Source organism: Ceratotherium simum, chromosome 18, assembly GCF_057802395.1.
Source record: "Ceratotherium simum simum isolate JZ-2026a chromosome 18, ASM5780239v1, whole genome shotgun sequence".
In the NCBI taxonomy this organism is placed as follows: Eukaryota; Metazoa; Chordata; class Mammalia; order Perissodactyla; family Rhinocerotidae; genus Ceratotherium; species Ceratotherium simum.
In genome coordinates, this window is record NC_141917.1 from 56813705 (window position 1) to 56831722 (window position 18018).

General features: G+C 60.8%; 1 protein-coding gene across 7 annotated transcripts; it reads left to right on the top strand.

The window, feature by feature from the left end:
- The first annotated feature begins 786 nt into the window (after positions 1–786).
- PDE4C (phosphodiesterase 4C) lies at positions 787–16543 on the top strand. Of its 7 annotated transcripts, none has more exons than XM_087443521.1 (15): positions 787–1047; positions 8625–8816; positions 9377–9413; positions 9505–9578; positions 9820–9872; positions 10226–10338; positions 10417–10510; positions 11063–11226; positions 11425–11523; positions 11964–12128; positions 12213–12312; positions 12941–13095; positions 13596–13718; positions 13970–14152; positions 14597–16543. In XM_087443521.1, exons 1-15 carry the CDS (start codon positions 809–811, stop codon positions 14960–14962), a joined length of 2157 nt encoding a protein of 718 aa, XP_087299647.1. In that variant the 5' UTR covers positions 787–808; the 3' UTR covers positions 14963–16543. The 7 variants fall into 7 exon arrangements, with proteins under 7 accessions (XP_087299647.1, XP_087299641.1, XP_087299643.1 ...); XM_014781738.2 differs by lacking the exon at positions 787–1047 and adding an exon at positions 5711–5871; XM_087443515.1 differs by lacking the exon at positions 787–1047 and adding an exon at positions 5698–5871 and having other exon boundaries at positions 10226–10510.
- Positions 16544–18018: the final 1475 nt, after the last annotated feature.

Here is an 18018-nt window from a genome sequence, read left to right on the forward strand (position 1 = left end):
CCACAGCCCTCCCCATTTCTCTGTCCTTCCTGGATCCCTGCCATGCGTGGGTGGGGGTTTTAGGACTCCAGAGAGACCCCATCTGGGGCTGAACTGCTAAGCCTACCTTCCTGAGGTTGGAGGAGAGACCGCCATCCATGCCTACCTCTGAAGACCAGAGCCCTTGGCTCTGCTTCCAGACTCCTTGCTACAGTCACTGGGGAAGGTTGGGGACCCGCCGCTGCTCAGCTCTCAGCACCCCCTGGGCAGACGGCTCCCTGGTCTGGTGGTCCTTCGGCCCCGTCTCCTTGCTCTGCCTTCAGCACTGCCAGGTCGCGAACAGCTCCTCGCTGTCTCATCCACCCGGAGCCCTTGGATCTACTACCTTCTTCCCTTTCAGCACTAGGAGAAGACAGCGCCTTGGCGCTGGGGGTCTCCCTGAGCCCGTCTCCCTGCTCTCCATTCGGCAGCAACTGGGAGGACAATTTCTATCTTCTCCACCCCAGCCCATGTCTTGATCCTCTTTCGTTCAGCACTAGACAGGACGGCAGATCATTCTCGGCGCTGGGGGTCTCCCCAGAGCCTTTCTCCAACCCCCACCTCCAAGTTCTTCGTCCCCTGCTCTCCTTCAGCACCTCGGGCGCGGACAGCTCCTCGGTGAAAGCCCCACCTTGAGCCCGTTTCTACCCTCTCCTGCCTCAGCACCTCGGGCGCGGACAGCTCCTCGCTGTCGCCTCCACCCGCGGCCCTTGCCCGACCCGGGTGCAGACACTCCTTGCTCCCGGGGACGGCTCCCGCCTCTGCTCTCCCTGCTCCCCTCTTCAGGCGCATGGAGACCCCGGGGGTCCAAGAAAGAGCGGGGGCATGCAGCGAGCTGAGCCGCGCTCGCAGCCGCCAAGGCATAGCCAGACCCCCGGAGCACCTGTGGCGGCAACCCCGGCGCCCCATCCGCATCCAGCAGCGCTTCCACTCAGACCCGGACAAGTCCACGGGCCGCGAGCCGGACCGGAGCCCGCGGCCCGGGCTAGAGAAGACGCAGCGCTCCTGGCCTACCTCCTTCCCTGGGCGGTAGGTGGGCGGGGGTAGGGCCCACCCGCGTCGTGGGGGAGGGGCGCGCGGGGCCTGGCGGGAGTGGGGGAAGGTCCTTGCTTCTCCAGGGGGCGGGGGTACCTGCTGTTTGGCCGAGGCTGGCGCTTTGGAGGAAGAAGCTGTTTTTCCGTGGGGTGGAGCTGGAGGGTGGGGGTGTCGTGACTGCTTATGGGTCTGTGTGACCGGGTGTGCACAGGTGTGGTTGCGTCCGAGTGTGTGTGTGAGTCAGTAGTTGCAACCCAGTGTGCTCTGACCTGTTGTGTGAGTGTCCACAGCCGGCTGTGTCTCTGTGAGTGACCGGATGTGTTTGGGTGTGTGTACACCAGTTGTATACCTGCCTGTGAGTTTCTCCTTGTGGTGCCCGTGGGTGTGTGGCGGGGCATGACTGTCCTTGCTGTGACCCAGTTGAGTGTCCGAGGGTCTTCCAGCCCTTGGAGTATCCTCAGGTGTTTGTGGGGTTTGTGGCCACGGCAAGCGTCTGAGGGGACCATGGGGTGGGTGTATGAGAGGGCCAGGGAGGGCTGTCCCCAGCGCTGGGGGAGGAGCCTCCTTTACAGCCTGTCCTGCCTTTACACCACCACCGCCCTGCCCTGCCCCCTGCCCCTGCCAGAGGAGGGGAAGCCTCTGGGGAGCCAGAGCATAGGGTGTTCCTTCCACATGAGAAAGGGTGGGGTGGGGAAGAGGGGAGGAGCTGCTTATCTTGTTTCGCATAAACGGCGGGGGTGGGGGGTGGGTGGGTGATGAGACAGAGAAACAGGGGCCTGAGGTGGCAGTCTCCAAAAGTGGGCCAGGAGGAGCCGGGCCAGGAGCCCCAGGCCCTCCTTGGATGGGAGGAGGAGCCACAGCATCCAGACCTAGAGTCCTGGGTGTGAAGCCAGGCTGGACAACCTCTGTGAGTCGCTTTCCTCTCTGGATCTCGATTTTCTCCCACCTTAGTCCAAGGACCTCCTGCGGCCACTGGCTTCTTACTTGATCAACAAGCCTGGCCTAATGCCTCCAGCCTGGCCCTCCAGCCCTGGGAGGTGTCTGGGGCATATGGGCCCACGGCCCGGAGGGGTTGGAGCTGTTCCCAGGTGACCCAGCAGGCTCCTTGACCCCCCAGCCCTCAGCTCCTCCTGCTCCCTCTCCTGGTGACTCATGATTTTCCATCGTCAAGAAAGAACAGAGACTTGGTTTGGGCCCATCTGGGGGGAGACCCCACGTGGCTCTGGAAGGCAGGAGTGATGGATTGAGTTCCTGTGAGCACAGGTGTGTGTGCGCGTGTGCTGTCCATATATGCTGACACAGGGGAAGGGGTCAGCCCTCAGGGAAGCTGGGTTCAAGGCCGACCTGCCTGCCGTGTGCTTCGGGCAAGCTGCAGTGCTTCCCTGAGCCCCAGAGTCAACAGTGAGATGCAAACCGATCTGTACTTGTGGCACTTTGTCACAAGCTTGTGCTGGAGCACAGCCCCCAGCCACGGCTCTCCTCCCCACCACCCCGGGCAGATCACATGGGTCTGGGAGGGTCCTAGCATCTTGTTCAGCAAGCATGTATTAAGCACCCACTGTGTGCCAGACCCCGTACCGGGGACACAGCCATGGGCAAGCAGGTGCTCACAGGCTGATGGCGGAGACACTTATCCCAGGTGGACACAGCACAGAGTGTTGTGTGGGGAGAGATCAGGGCACTGTGGGAGCCCAGAGGAGGCTTCTGACCCAGCAGGGAGGGGTAGCGGGTGAGAAAACACTGCTTAGAAGAGGTAGCATCTAAGGATGAACCTGAAGGATGAAGAGAAGTTAGCCAGGGGAAGTGCAGGGAAGGGTATGCCAAGCAGAAGGAACAGAATGTGCAAAGCTTCAGACTCAAGGGGATCAGGTGTACGAGGAGCTGAACACAGATCAGTGTGGCTGGAAGGTGGCAGCGGAGGTTCTCTATTCATCTCAACAGCATTTATTGACCACCTACTGAGTGCCAGGCACTAAGGGCACAGCTGGGAGCAAGGTCTTGCCCTTAAGGGGCTGGTGAGCAAGGCAGATGCAGATCAAATAATTCTGACAGTAAATGTGAAATTGTACCAGTGAGAGGAGAGTGCTCTGAAAACATTTACCTGGCTGGTCAGGGAGGGCTTCCTGGAGGGGGTGATGCTCCAGCTGTGACCTAAAAGATGAAGAGTCAGCAGGGGAAGGGCATTACCTGGGATGAGCCTTCAAGTAACAGCAAGGAGGGGGCATGAGGCTGGAGCAGAGTGAGCCAAGAAGAGGTGGGGGGGAGGTTGGTAGGGGTCAGGCCACACGGGATCTCTGGGGAGGTGTGGATTCAGATGTGAGGGCAATGGGGAGCCACGGGAGGGTGTGGAGCAGAGGAAGGTAACATCTGACCCCTGTGAGCATCTACACACATGACTCAGCCCCACCCTCCTCTCTCTGTCTAGACTCTCCACAGGGACTTGGGCAAGTTCTCTCCAGACCTCTGTTTACCCATCTGTAAAATGGGCATAACAGCACCGACCTCCTGTCTTGCTGGGGCCACCTAGTGGCAGAGGAGAAAAGTGCCTTCCTGGGGAGGGGATACTCAAAGGAGGGAAATCGAGGCAGTGATGTGCTAAGGGCACTAGAGATTCCTGGGCACCTCCTCAGGTCACACAGTGTGCAGGGACAAAGTCAGGATGGAGGCCTCGTGTCCACCCCCCCTTCCACCTCACCCCCTCACCCGGTGGGGTGTGGGGCCTCCCGGGGTCGGGCAGGCCAGGCTTCAAATGCTGAGTCTCAGCTCTGTGGCTCAGTTTCTCCATCCAGAAAGCTATTAGTAACACTTTACTGTTAGAACTGTTAATAAAATATTTAAAGTTGAATCTATTAATGAAACATCAATGGCAGAGTAGCCTCTGGGACTGCAGAGGGAGAGCGCCAGTTAAGCACTAGGTAGGGGAGCACAGGCTGGGGAGGCCGTGGCTGAGGTTGAGTGACCCTGGCACTACCACTTGTGGCTCTGTGACCTTGGGCAAAAGAACACACTTCTCTGTGCCTCAGTTTTCCCATCCGCGAAATGAGTGTAGTAGTCTCGGCTTTATAAAGTTGCTCCGAAAATCAAATGACTTTTCCATGCTGCCTTGGCTCAGTGCTCTGCGAGTCAGAAGCGCTCAGTTTGTGTCGATGTGTTTAGTCTTAACCTTCCACTTCATGTCTGGGCCTTCACTTCCTGAATCTCTGTGCCTCAGTTCCTCCTCGGGGACGTGAGACCGTTACAAGCCCCTCCCACGCGACTGTGGTAGCGTCCAGGCTCCTGGGACCCCGGCCCCAGCGTCTCTGCCAGGCCGCGCCTGGCGGCCTCTATGCCCTGGGGACTGGCTATAATTAGGTCCAGCCACAGCAGCTACAGATGGTATTTTCGTCTTAGGGACAGCGAGTCTGGTTCCCACCAGGCGTCCGGTTGCAGGGCCACGGGGGCAGGAGGGGGTTCCCAGCAAGATCCCTGAGCCTCTCCATCCTTCTGGGACCCCTCTCTGTGCCCCATTTTCTCATCTGTACAGTGGAGACAATCGTGTGGTCAGGAGGCCAAGAGAGAGGCAGGGTCTCCTCCCCCACTAAGGCTCCCCCATTGAAGCCTGACGGCCTGGAACTGTATGTTCCCCCAGGAGTGCCAGAAATGTGAGTGTCATTTGTCTGGGGACCCCAGAACTTGTGCAGTCCCCCGAGCAAGGCCCAGGCAGGGGGATGTCCTCTCCCAGCAAGGGCACAAGCAGCCTCCCTGGGCCTTGTTGCCTCCTCCTGTGACTGGGTGTTCTGGGTTGACACGCTCTGAGACTTGGCTTCCTTTTCAGTAGAACGGGGCAGGGCCGCCCTGACCCCAGCATTCCGAGGGTAGAGCACTTGGTACAGACCCCTGAAACCCCGCAGACACCAGAGGTGGCCCTGCAGGGCCCTAACTGGGGCAGGGGGAGGCAGCTGACGCTCCACAGAGCGGGAAGCCTGGCAGGAGTGGAGTGCGGATGTTTGTCTGATGGAGACAGCAGGAGAGGGGAAAGGATCCAGAAATGGGGCCTGGGGAGTGTCAGAGCCAGTGGGGCCATGCGGGGACTTGAGCAGGGGGATTGGGAGAGGGGAGCTGGGTTCGAGCCCCGCTGCCCTGCAATGAAGCCTTTGCCTGTTCCCGCCTCTCTCCAGGCCTCAGTTTCCCCACCTGGCAAAGGATGAAGGATGTGTAGTTTCTGGGCAGCCCATTCGTGGCTCCAGGCCTCAGTTTCTCCATCTAGAAAATGGGCAGAGGGAGACTGGAAACACTGTGTGGGATCCGGGCAGGCTCTCCGGGCACACTCCGAGCTCGGTGACACCCTCATCGTAGAGGGCACTTCCCTTTCTGACTTCCGCATCTCCCTCTTCAGCCAAGTTAACAGCCCAGCAAGCTGCCCTAATGCAGGGCATGTTGGCAGAGGGAAGTGTGTTAAGATCCGGGTTCTGGGCCCCATGGGGCCGCCCCCAAAGAGAGGGAGCAGAGAGTCGCGTCCAGCTCCGTGCCTCGGTTTCCCCTTTTGTCCCGCTGGGGGCGTCCCGGAGCGGTCCAGCCGCTGGGCGGGGCGGCTGCGCCTTCTGCCCCCTCCCCGCCGGGCCCCGCCCCCGCGGCTGTCCAGAAAAGGTCCCGCGCAGCCCGCGCTCGGTCCAGCCTCCATCCGGTCTTGGCGATGCAGGGGCCCCCGGCGCCCGCCCCAGCCCCTGGGCCCAGCTCCCCCCGGGGCTCCCCGCGCGGCTCCCCCGGGCTCTTCAGGAAGCTCCTGGTGAACCAGAGCATCCGCCTGCAGCGGCGCTTCACCGTGGCCCATCCGCTGTGGTGAGGCGAGACGGAGGGCCTGGCGGGGGGCCCCGGGACCGCCGGGCTGGAGGTGGGAAGGGCAGAATCGGGGACAGCGGGCCGGGCCGGGGTCACGGCATGGGCGCTCTGCTTCTCCCTCACTCACTCTGTATCTCTCTCCCCCTGCCCCATCTCTGTCTCTCGGAGTTGGTGACTCTGTCTCTCTCTTTCTCCATCTATCTGTCTCCCTCCGTCCGCTGCCTGGACACGTGCCCGGGGGACCAGCCGTCTGTCCCTCTCCGGGACAGGCTGAGGCTCACGTCTCCTCCTGACCCCGGCCGGCCAGGTCAGGCGGGCCGAGCGTCCCGGCGGAGAGGGGAGGCGGGAGGCTCTCTCCTTCCCCTGGTCTCTCCCTGCATCTGTCCGGGCGCCCGCAACGAGACGGCGCGGGGCCTCACGCTGAGGCCTCGTGTCCACGGAGGGAGACCTGCGTTGATAGGTCCTTCGGGGCAGGGTGTTCGCAGTGTAAAGGGCGAGTTGCGTGTGCCGGGCTGAGAGTGGACCCGCGCTGACCGCGCCCCGGCTCTGCGCGGCCCCACTCGGTTGCGTCCTCCAGGGACTCAGGCCAGCGCTGTGGGCTCGAATCCCGGCCCTTCAGGAGGCGGGGACCTCGTGCCGCGCGGGCGAGGCTGGGGTCGGAGGCGGGGCGCGCTTGGTTCGTGCCGCATTCGCACCCGCTTGATGATTTGGCACCTGGCAGCTCAGACTGGAGGTTCCCTTCTCCAAGGTCACAGGGCCAGTGACAGCTGGCGGGGTGTAGGGAGGGGGAGAGCAGTCGTGAACGTGGTCCCTGAGGGAGCCCAGGAGGAGGGCGGGTCCCTCCAAGGCCCGCGTGCCTCAACCTATGGACAGACGGGCGGTTCCACAGTCCGGGCGACCTCGCCCCGCGCCGCCCGCGTCATGGAACCGCGGCCTGACCCCGCCGCTCCCGGCTAAGTTCAGAGCAAGAAGAAAAACAGCTTCCCCCGCGGCGAGAAAACCCCAGCCCAGCCCTGAATCCTCTGCACTCGATCCTTGGATTCGAACCCAGCACCCTGTGGCCTCTCCCGGCCTCAGTTTTCCTGTTTATCCACAGGTGTGCCTCCCAGAACCTCTGGCGAGAGGCGAGGGAGGGTTGGGGGTCGCCACCCCCGGGCCTCCCCCTCGGAGGGCAGGTTTGGGGTATCGCTGCCGCTAGCGCGCCCCTAAGAGCCTCTCTCTGTCAGCCACCGCGCCCACACCCGGGCAGGGAAGGGTTAAGAAGCTCCGCCCCTTGGGGTGACGTCACGAAGCGGGAGCTGGGACGCAAGGGTGGCAGGGAGCTTCTGGAGCCGCCGAACCCGAACATAGCCGAACACGCCCGAATGCACCCGAGTGAGGCCGGAGTAAGCCGAATATGCTCGACTCGGCCCGAGCGCCAGCCGGACTTTCTTGAAAAACCTAGCGCAGACGGACATAGCCGAACACACCCGAATACATCCGAACCTGTCCGAGCGCGATCGGACGTAGCCGAACCATACCAAACTCACCCGAACGAACTCTTCTGGACCAGGCCCAACCCTGTGTGATCGGACCGAACTTAGTCAAACCCGGCCGTACCTGACCCAGCCGGACCGAATCCTGCCGAATCCCCCACCCCCAGCCCGGTCTGGGCCGAATGCCCTGCTCGGAGTCTTCCGGCAGGCGCCGATCCCGGCCCGTGGACTGGGATGGGGTGACCTGGCGCGGGACCAGGTGGACACTGGCGCTTGGCCAGGAGCCCCGAGTCCTGGGCGGCCCCCAATGTCTCCCTGTCTCCGCCTCTCCTGCCTGCCTTTTTCTCAAAAGCCCGTGACCGACAGGCAGCCCCCCTCCCTGTTGCTAACTCCCCCTCCTGCCCCTCTGTTCTTGCCCCACGCCCCCTCCCACTATTTCTCTGACCTCTGACTCCGAGAGGAGGGGTGTAGATGCCCCTTTCCCAGTCAGGGTGGCCGGAGGGAGAGACAGGGCTGAGAGCGGGGATTGGGGATTGCCCGGAACGGGGGCGTTGTGTGGATGACGATGCTCCGGGCAGAGGGCACAGCCTGTGCAAGGCTCGGAGGCGGAAGACAACAGGCAGAGCCGTCAGGCCGAAAATGAAGCAAGGGAGTGGGCAACTGAGGGCGGGGCCGGGCGAGTGGGGGGCGTGGTCTACAAGGTTGGGGCGGAGCCCGGTGAGCTGAGGGTGGGGCCAGATGATCCAGGCCGTGGCCGAAGCTGGCTGGGGGCGGGGCCTCCCCGGGTGAAAGGAACCCTGGCGTGTACCCGACCGAGGCGGGACCCAGGCCCCCTCCAGAGAGGAGGGCCCAGGAAGTCGTTTCCAGTCCCCGTGATCTTACCATGCAACCTGGACCCGTTCCCTCCCTTGTACATGGGAGCGCAGTCGCGTCCTCAGGGGCTGGGCTAACACCTAAAAGCGCCCTCGGGGAAGGAGTGTACCACGCCCATGTCAGAGACAGCGTGGTTGGTGTCCAGAGCAGGGCTGAGACCTGCCCATGGTCACATAGCCACTTGGGGACAGGTCTGAAACTCACGTCCTGGAGTCCGGATTAGTCCCAGAAGCGGAGACAGAGACGTGAGGGGCACGGGGTCCCCGAGTAGGGGTGTGACTGCGGGGCAGGTGGACAAACTGTAGGCTACTGCTGCCCAGCCCCCCACGCCCTCCCCAAGGAGGACGTGACAGATTAGGTGCCGGCCACCACCCTCGGCTCTGACCACGCCTCCTCTGCCTTCAGCTTTGACCTGGAAAATGGGCTCTCGTGCGGAAGAAGCGCCCTGGACCCTCAGGCCGGGCCTGGCCTTGGCCGGGTCGTCCAGGTCCCAGCCCAGCACAGCCAGAGGCGGGAATCCTTCCTGTACCGCTCAGACAGTGACTACGAACTCTCGCCCAAGGCCACGTCCTGGAACTCCTCCCTGGCTAGCGACCTGTGAGCCTGAGGCTGGTGGGATGACACCTCTTTATCACTTCCTCCTTCCATTATTCCTCCATTTAGCACACCTCCTTCAAGTGGCCATTTGTGCTGGGCTTTGAAGTTTAAGTAGGAGTTTGCCATACAGCTCACATATTCAGTCGAGCATGCCAAGAATGATATCTGGTGATCCTCTGTGCTTGACTTTGGGCTGGGATTGGGTGGCAATCCAGAAACATTAACAATTAGCAGCAACTGAACAAACACCTTGATTTGAGCTTCCTGGTAGCCATAATAAAAAGGGAAATACAATAAGTTCCGCCCTGCCTCTACTAAGACCCCTGCTGCCCCTGGGATTCAGGTTACCCATTTGTAAGATGCGATAAAGTGAGCAATTGGTCAGAGGAGCTGTGGAGGCTTTCAGAGGAGGGTCGGGTGAGGCGAGCCCAGGGACGAGGAGGAGGTCATGAGGGGAGGAGGCGCTGAGCTGAGGGCATGGTGTGGGTGAAAGCTGGAAGAAGGGAAGGCGCGGGAGGGATCCTCCTGGCCGCCCTTCCTGATGTCCCGTCTCCCCGCAGACACGGAGAAGACATGATTGTGACGCCCTTTGCCCAGGTAGGTGCCCATTCCCTCCCCCCTCCTCCCGTAAGCCAAGCAGGCGGAGCCGACCCTTCCTTTCCAACGCTGCCGACCCCCTTCCCGACAGGTCCTCGCCAGTCTCCGTACGGTTCGAAACAACGTTGCGGCCCTTGCCCACCTGCAAGGCCGCTCAGTCGCCAAGTACGCAGAGGGCGGGGCGGGGGCGGGGCCCGGCGGAGAGAGGCGGGGCCGACGAGTGCCGGCGCCGGGGCGGGGCCTGGGGAAGAGAAGCGCGGGGCCGGGTGGAGGGGGCGGGGCCGCAAACTGGGCGTGGGGGCGGGGCGGGGCCCGGCCAAAAAGGGTGCGGCTGCAACGCGGCAGGCTAGATGGGGGCGGGGCCATATGCGCGAGGCAGGCCAGCTCTGAGCCGGCGGTACCGCAGGCAGACATCCGTCGGGAACCCGCCGTCTGGCAGTCAGCACCCCCCACCTACAGGTAATGCGCCTGCTCCTACCCCCTTACCCCCTGCGGGACAGCTGTGAACTTCTTCTCCATGGTGACCTCTCCGGCCCATGAGTCCTTAGGCTGTGCTAATTGTAACCTCCCAAAACACCCTCGAGGATGGAGTCTGCCAAGCCCATATTACAGATGGGGAGGCTGAGGCCCAGAGAGGGGCAGAGACCTGTCCATGGTCACACAGCCACTTGGGGACAGATCAGCTCAGATCCTGGGGTCCCCAGTGGCCCTACTGGGAAGGGCTCCAGGGTCCAGATGCAGAGATGGAGGCATGAGGAATGCAGGATCCCTGAGTGGGGGTGGGGCAGGCCCCTGACCAGCTCGGCCCCCAGAGGACACTGGGCAGAAGCTGGCTTTGGAAACCCTGGATGAGCTGGACTGGTGTCTGGATCAGCTGGAGACACTGCAGACGCGGCACTCGGTGGGGGAGATGGCCTCCAACAAGGTGAGGAGGGCCAGAGCGCCGAGAGCACTTGCCTCTGCCCGCAGGGCCCCACGTCACTGTCCTCGCCTTCCCCTGCAGTTCAAGCGGATGCTGTGCAGAGAGCTGACCCACTTGTCGGAAACCAGCCACTCTGGGAACCAGGTGTCCCAGTACATATCCCGAACCTTCCTGGGTGAGCTGTGGGGGCTCACTGCTTGGGCTGCATTATAGAGGTAGGGAGAAAGAAGATTAAGGAAGACTTCTATTCCAGACCTCAATCTGAGGAAGACAGAACCAGACAGGGACACTCCCAACCCTATGGGTCAGGGCTAGACCAGAGGGAGGAACAGGAGGAACTTTCAGGAGGAGGGAGACATTAAAGCTAGGGTTTTGAAGTAGGAGTAGAAGTTTGCCAAGGAGGAGACGGTGGGAACCAGACAGCTAGGTCTCCAGCTAGGGAGATGGAAAGGACATTTGGCTGTTTGGGGGTAAATACTGAGACTCAGTTGCCGAAGGGCCATATCCAGCAGAAGGGGTCACTGAGATCAGCCATGAACAGAGGAGAGGGGTAGCTACAGGCCAGAGAGGGACTTGGAGACAACTACTCCAAGCTTACTTTGATCCGGGTAAAAAGGAAATATGTAGATTGATCCTGAGGCTTGGCAGGGTCCGGGACCTGAGGCCAGGCAGGATGACCCCAGCCAGTGAATCGGCCTCTCTGAGCCCTATTCTGCCCCACCTACAGACCAGCAGACTGAGGTGGAGTTGCCCAGGGTGACCCCCACGGAGCCCCCGAGGCCCATGTCCCAGATCAGTGGCCTGCGTGGGCTCCCCCATAGTGCCAGCCTTTCTGCAGCCACCATCCCACGCTTTGGGGTCCAGACTGACCAGGAGGGGCAGCTGGCCAAGGTGGGTCCCCAGCTGGACTGCCGAGACCCGGGTTGGACGCCTGGGTCTGTTTGGGGGCCCTGTCTTGGGCCTCGCTTTGCCCATTTGAATACTGGGCAGGTGGGGCTCAATGTAGGACCTGGGGCCTGGTCGGGGGGTCGAGGGTCCGGAGTCTTGGGGGGCTGGACTGGAGTTAAGCTCTGGTTCTTCACGTTTTAGGAACTGGAAGACACCAACAAGTGGGGGCTTGATGTGTTCAAGGTGGCAGAGCTAAGCGGAAACCGGCCCCTCACAGCCATTATATTCAGCATCTTTCAGGTACATCCCCTGGCCTTGGCTTCCAATACCCCTGGGGTTTCCTTCACATCTTCCTAGCCCAAGACCTCAGGGGACACTCATTCTTCAAATCCTCCCTGACACTCCTAAATGGGATAATTTGAGCAGGGTATTGGAGGATGAATAGGAGTTCACTAGGTTGAGAAGTTCATTTTCAACAAGCCTCAGCCCTGGGCCTGGCCCTGAAGAGACCCAGTCTTGGAGGACACAGCTGGACAAAGACACCTCCAGCTCTGTGGGATCAGGGATGGACCAGACAGGAAGGATAGAGCCCAAGGGAGTTCAGAGGGAGAGCAGAGGAGGGCATCTTTGAAAAGTGGGCATTTGAGGGATGGATAGGAGTTCAGAAGGAGAGAAGGCCTGGGAGCAGTGTGTACTGCTGCCCAGAGGTCAAGGCCCTGACTGGGCCTGCGATGGCCCAGGAGCGGGACCTGCTCAAGACATTTCAGATCCCAGCGGACATGCTTGTCACCTACCTGCTGACGCTGGAGGGCCACTACCACGCCGACGTGGCCTACCACAACAGTCTCCACGCCGCTGATGTGGCCCAGTCCACACACGTGCTGCTGGCCACACCCGCCCTTGAGGTACTGCCCTGCGACCTTGGACAGCTAGGGGGGATGCAGGGAGCGCAGAGCCCCCCCCATCTCTCATGCCCTCCGCCCGCTTAGGCCGTTTTCACAGACCTGGAAGTCCTGGCTGCCATCTTCGCGAGCGCCATCCATGACGTGGACCATCCCGGGGTCTCCAACCAGTTTCTCATTAACACCAGTGAGTCGAGGGGGCCCTGCCTCCACCTGTCAATCATGTGATCTCCGGCCGCCCGTTCCTGCCCTGAGCCTGGCTTCCCACTTTGTGAAATGGCTGAGACAACACTTCCCTAGGTGCTCAGAGCAGGTTCAGGTACACAGTAGGTGCTCAGTAAATGAGAGAATAACATGTGGCAGAGTTAATCTGGGCCTACCAAGATTTTAAAGTTCAGGGTCCTTTGAGGAGTCTGAGAAACTCAGTCAACAAGCAATTATTGGGCACCTCGTATTCCATCCCTGAAGAGCTGAGGATGAGAGTGGAGCCTTCTCACTCGAGGATCCCAGAGTCTAAGAAGACGAACTCAGTCGTTCATTCAACCAGCCTTCAGTATGCACTGTCTCCTGCCATGCCAAGTCCCCAAGGAGCCCCTAGTCTCAAGGAGGCAGAGCTGAGCACAGATGCTCCCAGCCCTGCAGAGTCAGGGCAGGGCCAGGGAGGGAGACAGGGTCCTAGAGGGTTTTGTGGAGGAGGGGGCATTTGCACTGGGGCTTCAGTGCATGAGTAGGAGTTTGCCAGGAAGCCACAAAACCTGCCTTTGGGTGTAGTGGGTTGGGCGGGCATGTCTTGAGGCTATCCGCCTCCTACACAGACTCAGAGCTGGCGCTCATGTACAATGACGCCTCCGTGCTGGAGAACCACCACCTGGCCGTGGGCTTCAAGCTGCTGCAGGCAGAGAACTGTGACATCTTCCAGAACCTCAGTGCCAAACAGCGGCTGAGTCTGCGCAGGATGGTCATCGATATGGTGAGGCCACGACGATGGATGTGGCGGGCGATCTTGGCCTGGCTGGGGGTTCAGTCCAAATCAGACGTGTGCCCACTCTGAGCCTGAGCCTCCTGGTCTGTAAAGTGGGGCCTGGGTGGGGTGCTCGGGTCTGGCTGCCGTTCCCAGGCAGATGGTGGGGCCGCCAAGGGTCTGGGCTTCAGCCCCAGGGCCTTTGCACAGGCTCACCGCTGCCCGCAGGCACATCTCCCCTCAGCCCCCAGGCTCAGCCTCCCTCCCCATGCCCTGTCCCCAATGTGGGTGCATGGCCAAGCCCAGCCCCCGAGGGGAAGGAACTGTTGGCTCAGCCGCTCTTGGGAGCTGGGTTTGCACCAAGTCTCACTGCATCCCCCATTTCACAGGGGACACTGGGGCTGGAGGGCAGGCTGAGCGACCTCGTGGGTGTGGCATCTGGGCAGGGAGTGTGGGGCGGGGTGGGGCAGGCCCCGTCCTCACCGGCACCCACCCTCGCCTGCCCCCAGGTGCTGGCCACTGACATGTCCAAACACATGAGCCTCTTGGCCGACCTCAAGACCATGGTGGAGACCAAGAAGGTGACAAGCCTCGGGGTCCTGCTGCTCGACAACTACTCCGACCGCATCCAGGTGTGCGGCCAGGCAGGCTGGCCTCGGTTTCTCTGGCTCTCATTTAGCTGCATTTATGAGGCACCGACTGTGTGCCAAACTTGAAGAAACGGAGGCACCGGGAGTCACAGGCCTGTGCCTCAGCCATTCCTTCTGCTCCCGGGCCTCGGTTTCCCCACTCATAAGATGACTGTGTCCGCTGTGCCAGCCTCGGGGGGGCACCAGGCCGAGGGGTGGCCCGGCCTGCACCCTCCCGAGCCCGGTCTCCCCAGGTCCTGCAGAACCTGGTGCACTGTGCCGACCTCAGCAACCCCACCAAGCCGCTGCCCCTGTACCGCCGGTGGACGGAGCGCGTCATGGCCGAGTTCTTCCAGCAGGGCGACCGCGAGCGCCAGTCGGGCCTGGACATCAGCCCCATGTGCGACAAGCACACGGCCTCGGTCGAGAAGTCCCAGGTCCGAGAGTGCCGGCCCAGCGGGTGGGCAGGGGGTGGGGCGGGACAGGAGTGGCCGGCTGGGCCGGGGCGGGGTGCGGCCCAAGGGTGCAGTCTGCGCTGGGCTGCGCCGGGTCAGGCCTGGGCTGCCTTCTCCCTGGGCTGCAGGAGAGGGATCTGTCCTCTCGGGGTTTGGAAATGTCCATTCTGGGGGCCGGGGGGGACACATCCGTCCAGCCCTGAGGAGTCAGGACTGGGCTGGAGGGAGAGACCCAGGGGTTGAGTGAGCCCCAAAGGGTCTGGGGAAGCTTCCTAGAGGAGAGGTTGTTTGCAGAGGGTTTTGAAGGATGAGGAGGAGTTAGGAAATGGCATTCCAGGCAGAGGGAACAACCGCGGCGGGACTGGGTCTAGGTTCCCTGGTGACTCACAGCATAGCCACGTCTCCCGCACCCGCACTTCCCCACAGGTGGGCTTCATTGACTACATTGCCCACCCGCTATGGGAGACGTGGGCCGACCTGGTGCACCCAGATGCCCAGGACCTGCTGGACACACTGGAGGACAACCGCGAGTGGTACCAGAGCAAGGTCCCCCGAAGCCCCGTGGACCCCGCCAGCCCCGAGCCAGCTGGCCCCAACAGATTCCAGTTTGAGCTGCCTCTGGAGGAGGCAGGAGAGGTAGAGGAGGAGGCCTCGGAGTCACCTGACACTGAGTCCCTGTCCCCTGAGGCCAGCCTGGACCCTGGGGCCCTGCTCCTGGACAACCAGGGGTCCGTGGGCAAGCCCTGTGTGGAACGTGAGGGCAACGTGATGGCTGAGCCATGTGGCACCTAATGGCTCCTGGTGGGTGGGTGGACTTTCCAGGAAGAGGTCCCAGATGGCCCCTGCCTTGCCTTCCCCACCCACTGAGAGTGACAACCAAACTTTTAGTTATAGGCACATCTCAAGGTCGAATTGGAGGCACCTGGCTGGGGTCCACTCTGACCCCAAAGCTCTGCTGAGAAAGCTCTCCAAGGGGCTGGGCTAGGGGTAGCCTCTTCCAGAGCCCTTGGGCTCTCGCTCCTGGACTTCCACCCCTGGTGTGGAAAGGGGGTGTCTGCCAGGCCCTCTGCCCACCTTCTCCAGTGCTCGCTCTTGAGCCAATCCATCACTTTATTCTTTCATCCTTTCATTCTCTGTCAGGTATTTATTGGGCCTGATATGTGCCAGGCCTGTGCCTGCTGCTTGCCTCGGGGGTAGCCCTGCCCAGGGGTGGGGAGTCAGCCTCAAGGAGATGCCCCACAGGCGCCTCCCACCGTCAGCCAGGCGGCTCGCTGCGAGAGAGCGGGGCCTTGAGTGGGGGGATTTTCAGCACCAAAGCTCCGTCCAGACCCAGCCGCTCCCTAGGGCGGGGGCGGGCGCGGCAGAGAGGACTGTCAGGACGTCTCTGAAGGCTGATGTAGCCTGTCACTGTCTGCACCACCTGTGGCTTTAAGTTGTTGTCGTTTCTTCTTTGGTGGGGTTTCCAGGTGCACATGCTCCCTGTTCTCTCTAGCCTCAGAACCCCCTGTGGGGTCCCCCACATTCTCTTTCTTGTAGAACAGCAACAAAAGCACAGAATACCACTGCACACCCCTCCCCGCCCCCGCAGGTCTCTGCCTTCCTCATTCTGAGACTGCCCCGGACTCTCCCTAGGGGAAAGGAGGCCTCTGACCCTTCTTGCCAATCATCGCCCGTTATGGGCCTCAGTTGCCCGTCTATGGCCTATGCTAGTCCTTGGGTAAACTTTGGTTGAGGGGTGGTGTCTGTGACCTCCCTGAAATACCTTAGAAAGTTGGGGCATTGAACATTTTCTGGGGTTAAATGAACCTTATTACACAAAATTAGTACCGTGTCCATTTCGCGGATGGGGAAACTGAGGCGCAGAGCAATTCTATTGCCCGCTCTAGGCCCACAGCCGGGCGCTGGACGTGCGCCAGCGGCAGCCCCACCGCGCCTGGTTTGGTCGAGCTCTTCCTGGGGCGGGGGCGGCCTCTCGGGGAGCAGATGAGGCGGCTCGGTGCTCAAGTCTCGGGTTCGATTCCAGCCTCTGCAAGCCTCAGTATCCCCCCCCGCGCCTCCCTCCCCGAGTGTGAAAATATATACATGCCACAGGCTTTGCAGCGGCTCCCGGCTTCCTCCCTCAATAATTCCACCGACAATTCCAGTCACCATCACAGCTAACGGGCAGATGCCACAGAGGGGGAATTAAAGGTCATCTGGGTCGGGAACTTGGTACCTTTCCTTCCAGACTTTTAAAAGGCAGAGATTTAGGGGATTTTTATTTATAATTTTTTCTCCCTCCCCCTTTACTTACAAGTAATACTTGTTCACTGTAGAGAATTTGGAAATAATGGAAATATATACAGAAAAAAATAAAATTATGCTATAACTTTACCCATAGATCATCTGCCTTCAGTATTTCATCTGATTTCCCTCTAGTTCTTTCTCCACCCGTTCATGAGAACATTCATACCTTCCCCTTCAATTTGGGCCACAGGCCATCCCTCCCTCTCCCCAGTACTGAGCACACTCCACCCACGATGGCTTTCCACACCCCAAGCACGGCCCTGCCCCGGGGCCTTTGCACATGCTGTGCCCACCACCTGGACTACTTCTCCCCCTCATCCTCACCCTTTGGGCCTCATCCCAGTGTCTCTTCCTCCAGGAAGCCCTCCCTGGCCCCTCCACCGTGATCCCCAGAGGCCTGGGCCAGGTCCACCATGCCATCTTCAGTGTCCCCCAGAGATGGACTTCGACAGCTTCAGCAAGTTGCTTCACCTCCCTGAGGCTTTGTCCTTTCCCCGGTTGAAATGGGCTCTTCGTGAGGACCACATAATTGCAGAGGGTGACATTTGAGGAGAGTGTGTCCTGAGCCAGGCACTGAGCCACCTGCTCAAAGTCAGATCAACTCTGCCTCTTTCTTCTCCCATTTCACAGATGTGGAAATCGAGGCCCATGCTCCAGGTCCCCAATTTTCTTCTGCTTGGGGCCCTTCCCAAGGGGCACAGTCCTTGCCTTTGTGGCCCATCCTAGACCCAAAGAGGAGGGTGGGAGAAGGTCTTCAGGGCCCCTAGAACTTTCAGCCCTGGTGAACTCCTAGCGTGACTCTCAGGACCTTGGTTTGCCTTCTGTTAAAGGAGAAAATGTTGCCTGTCCTACCTCCCTCCCAGAACTGGAGAGGGGCTGTCCTTCAAGCTTCTTTAGTGAGTTCCGGCCTCAGGACCTTTGCACGTGCTGCTCTGTCTGGCATGTTGTTCCCCTACCTCTCCCTGTGGCCAGCTCCTTCTCCTCCTCCCTCAGGTTTCTGCTTAAATGTCGCGTCTTCAGAGAGGTCCTCCCTAATCTCCCTGGCCAAAGTCACCCTCCCTCCAATCACTCATTCATTCATGTCATGCCATCACAGGGCACTGACTGTGTCCACAGGTCTAGGTGCTGGGGACACAATCCCTGCCTCTCAGAGCTCACAGATGCCTAATGGATAAATAAGTCAACATGATCACTTCTCATGGGGATGTGACAGGAGGTGACAGGGCAAAACTGGAATCTCTGGAAGGAGGTGGGTGTTGATCAGAGACCTCAAGGGGATGAGAGAACCAGACACGGGGTGGGCTGAGGGAACAGTGCTCCAGGCAGAGGAAACAGCAGGTGCAAAGGCCCTGAGGCAGGATTGCACCTAGAGCCAGAGGAGGGCGTGTCTGACTGGAGGAGAAAGATAAGATGTGGAGGTAGCTGGTGGGACCTGGGATTCCAGGAGGAGTCTGGACTTTACTCAGAGTGGGGTGAGATTTGGGAGAGTTTGAGGCCCTTCTCCCACTGGCTCTTTCCCCTGCCACGCAGGAGACCCCCCCCCCACAAATCCACAGTCCCGT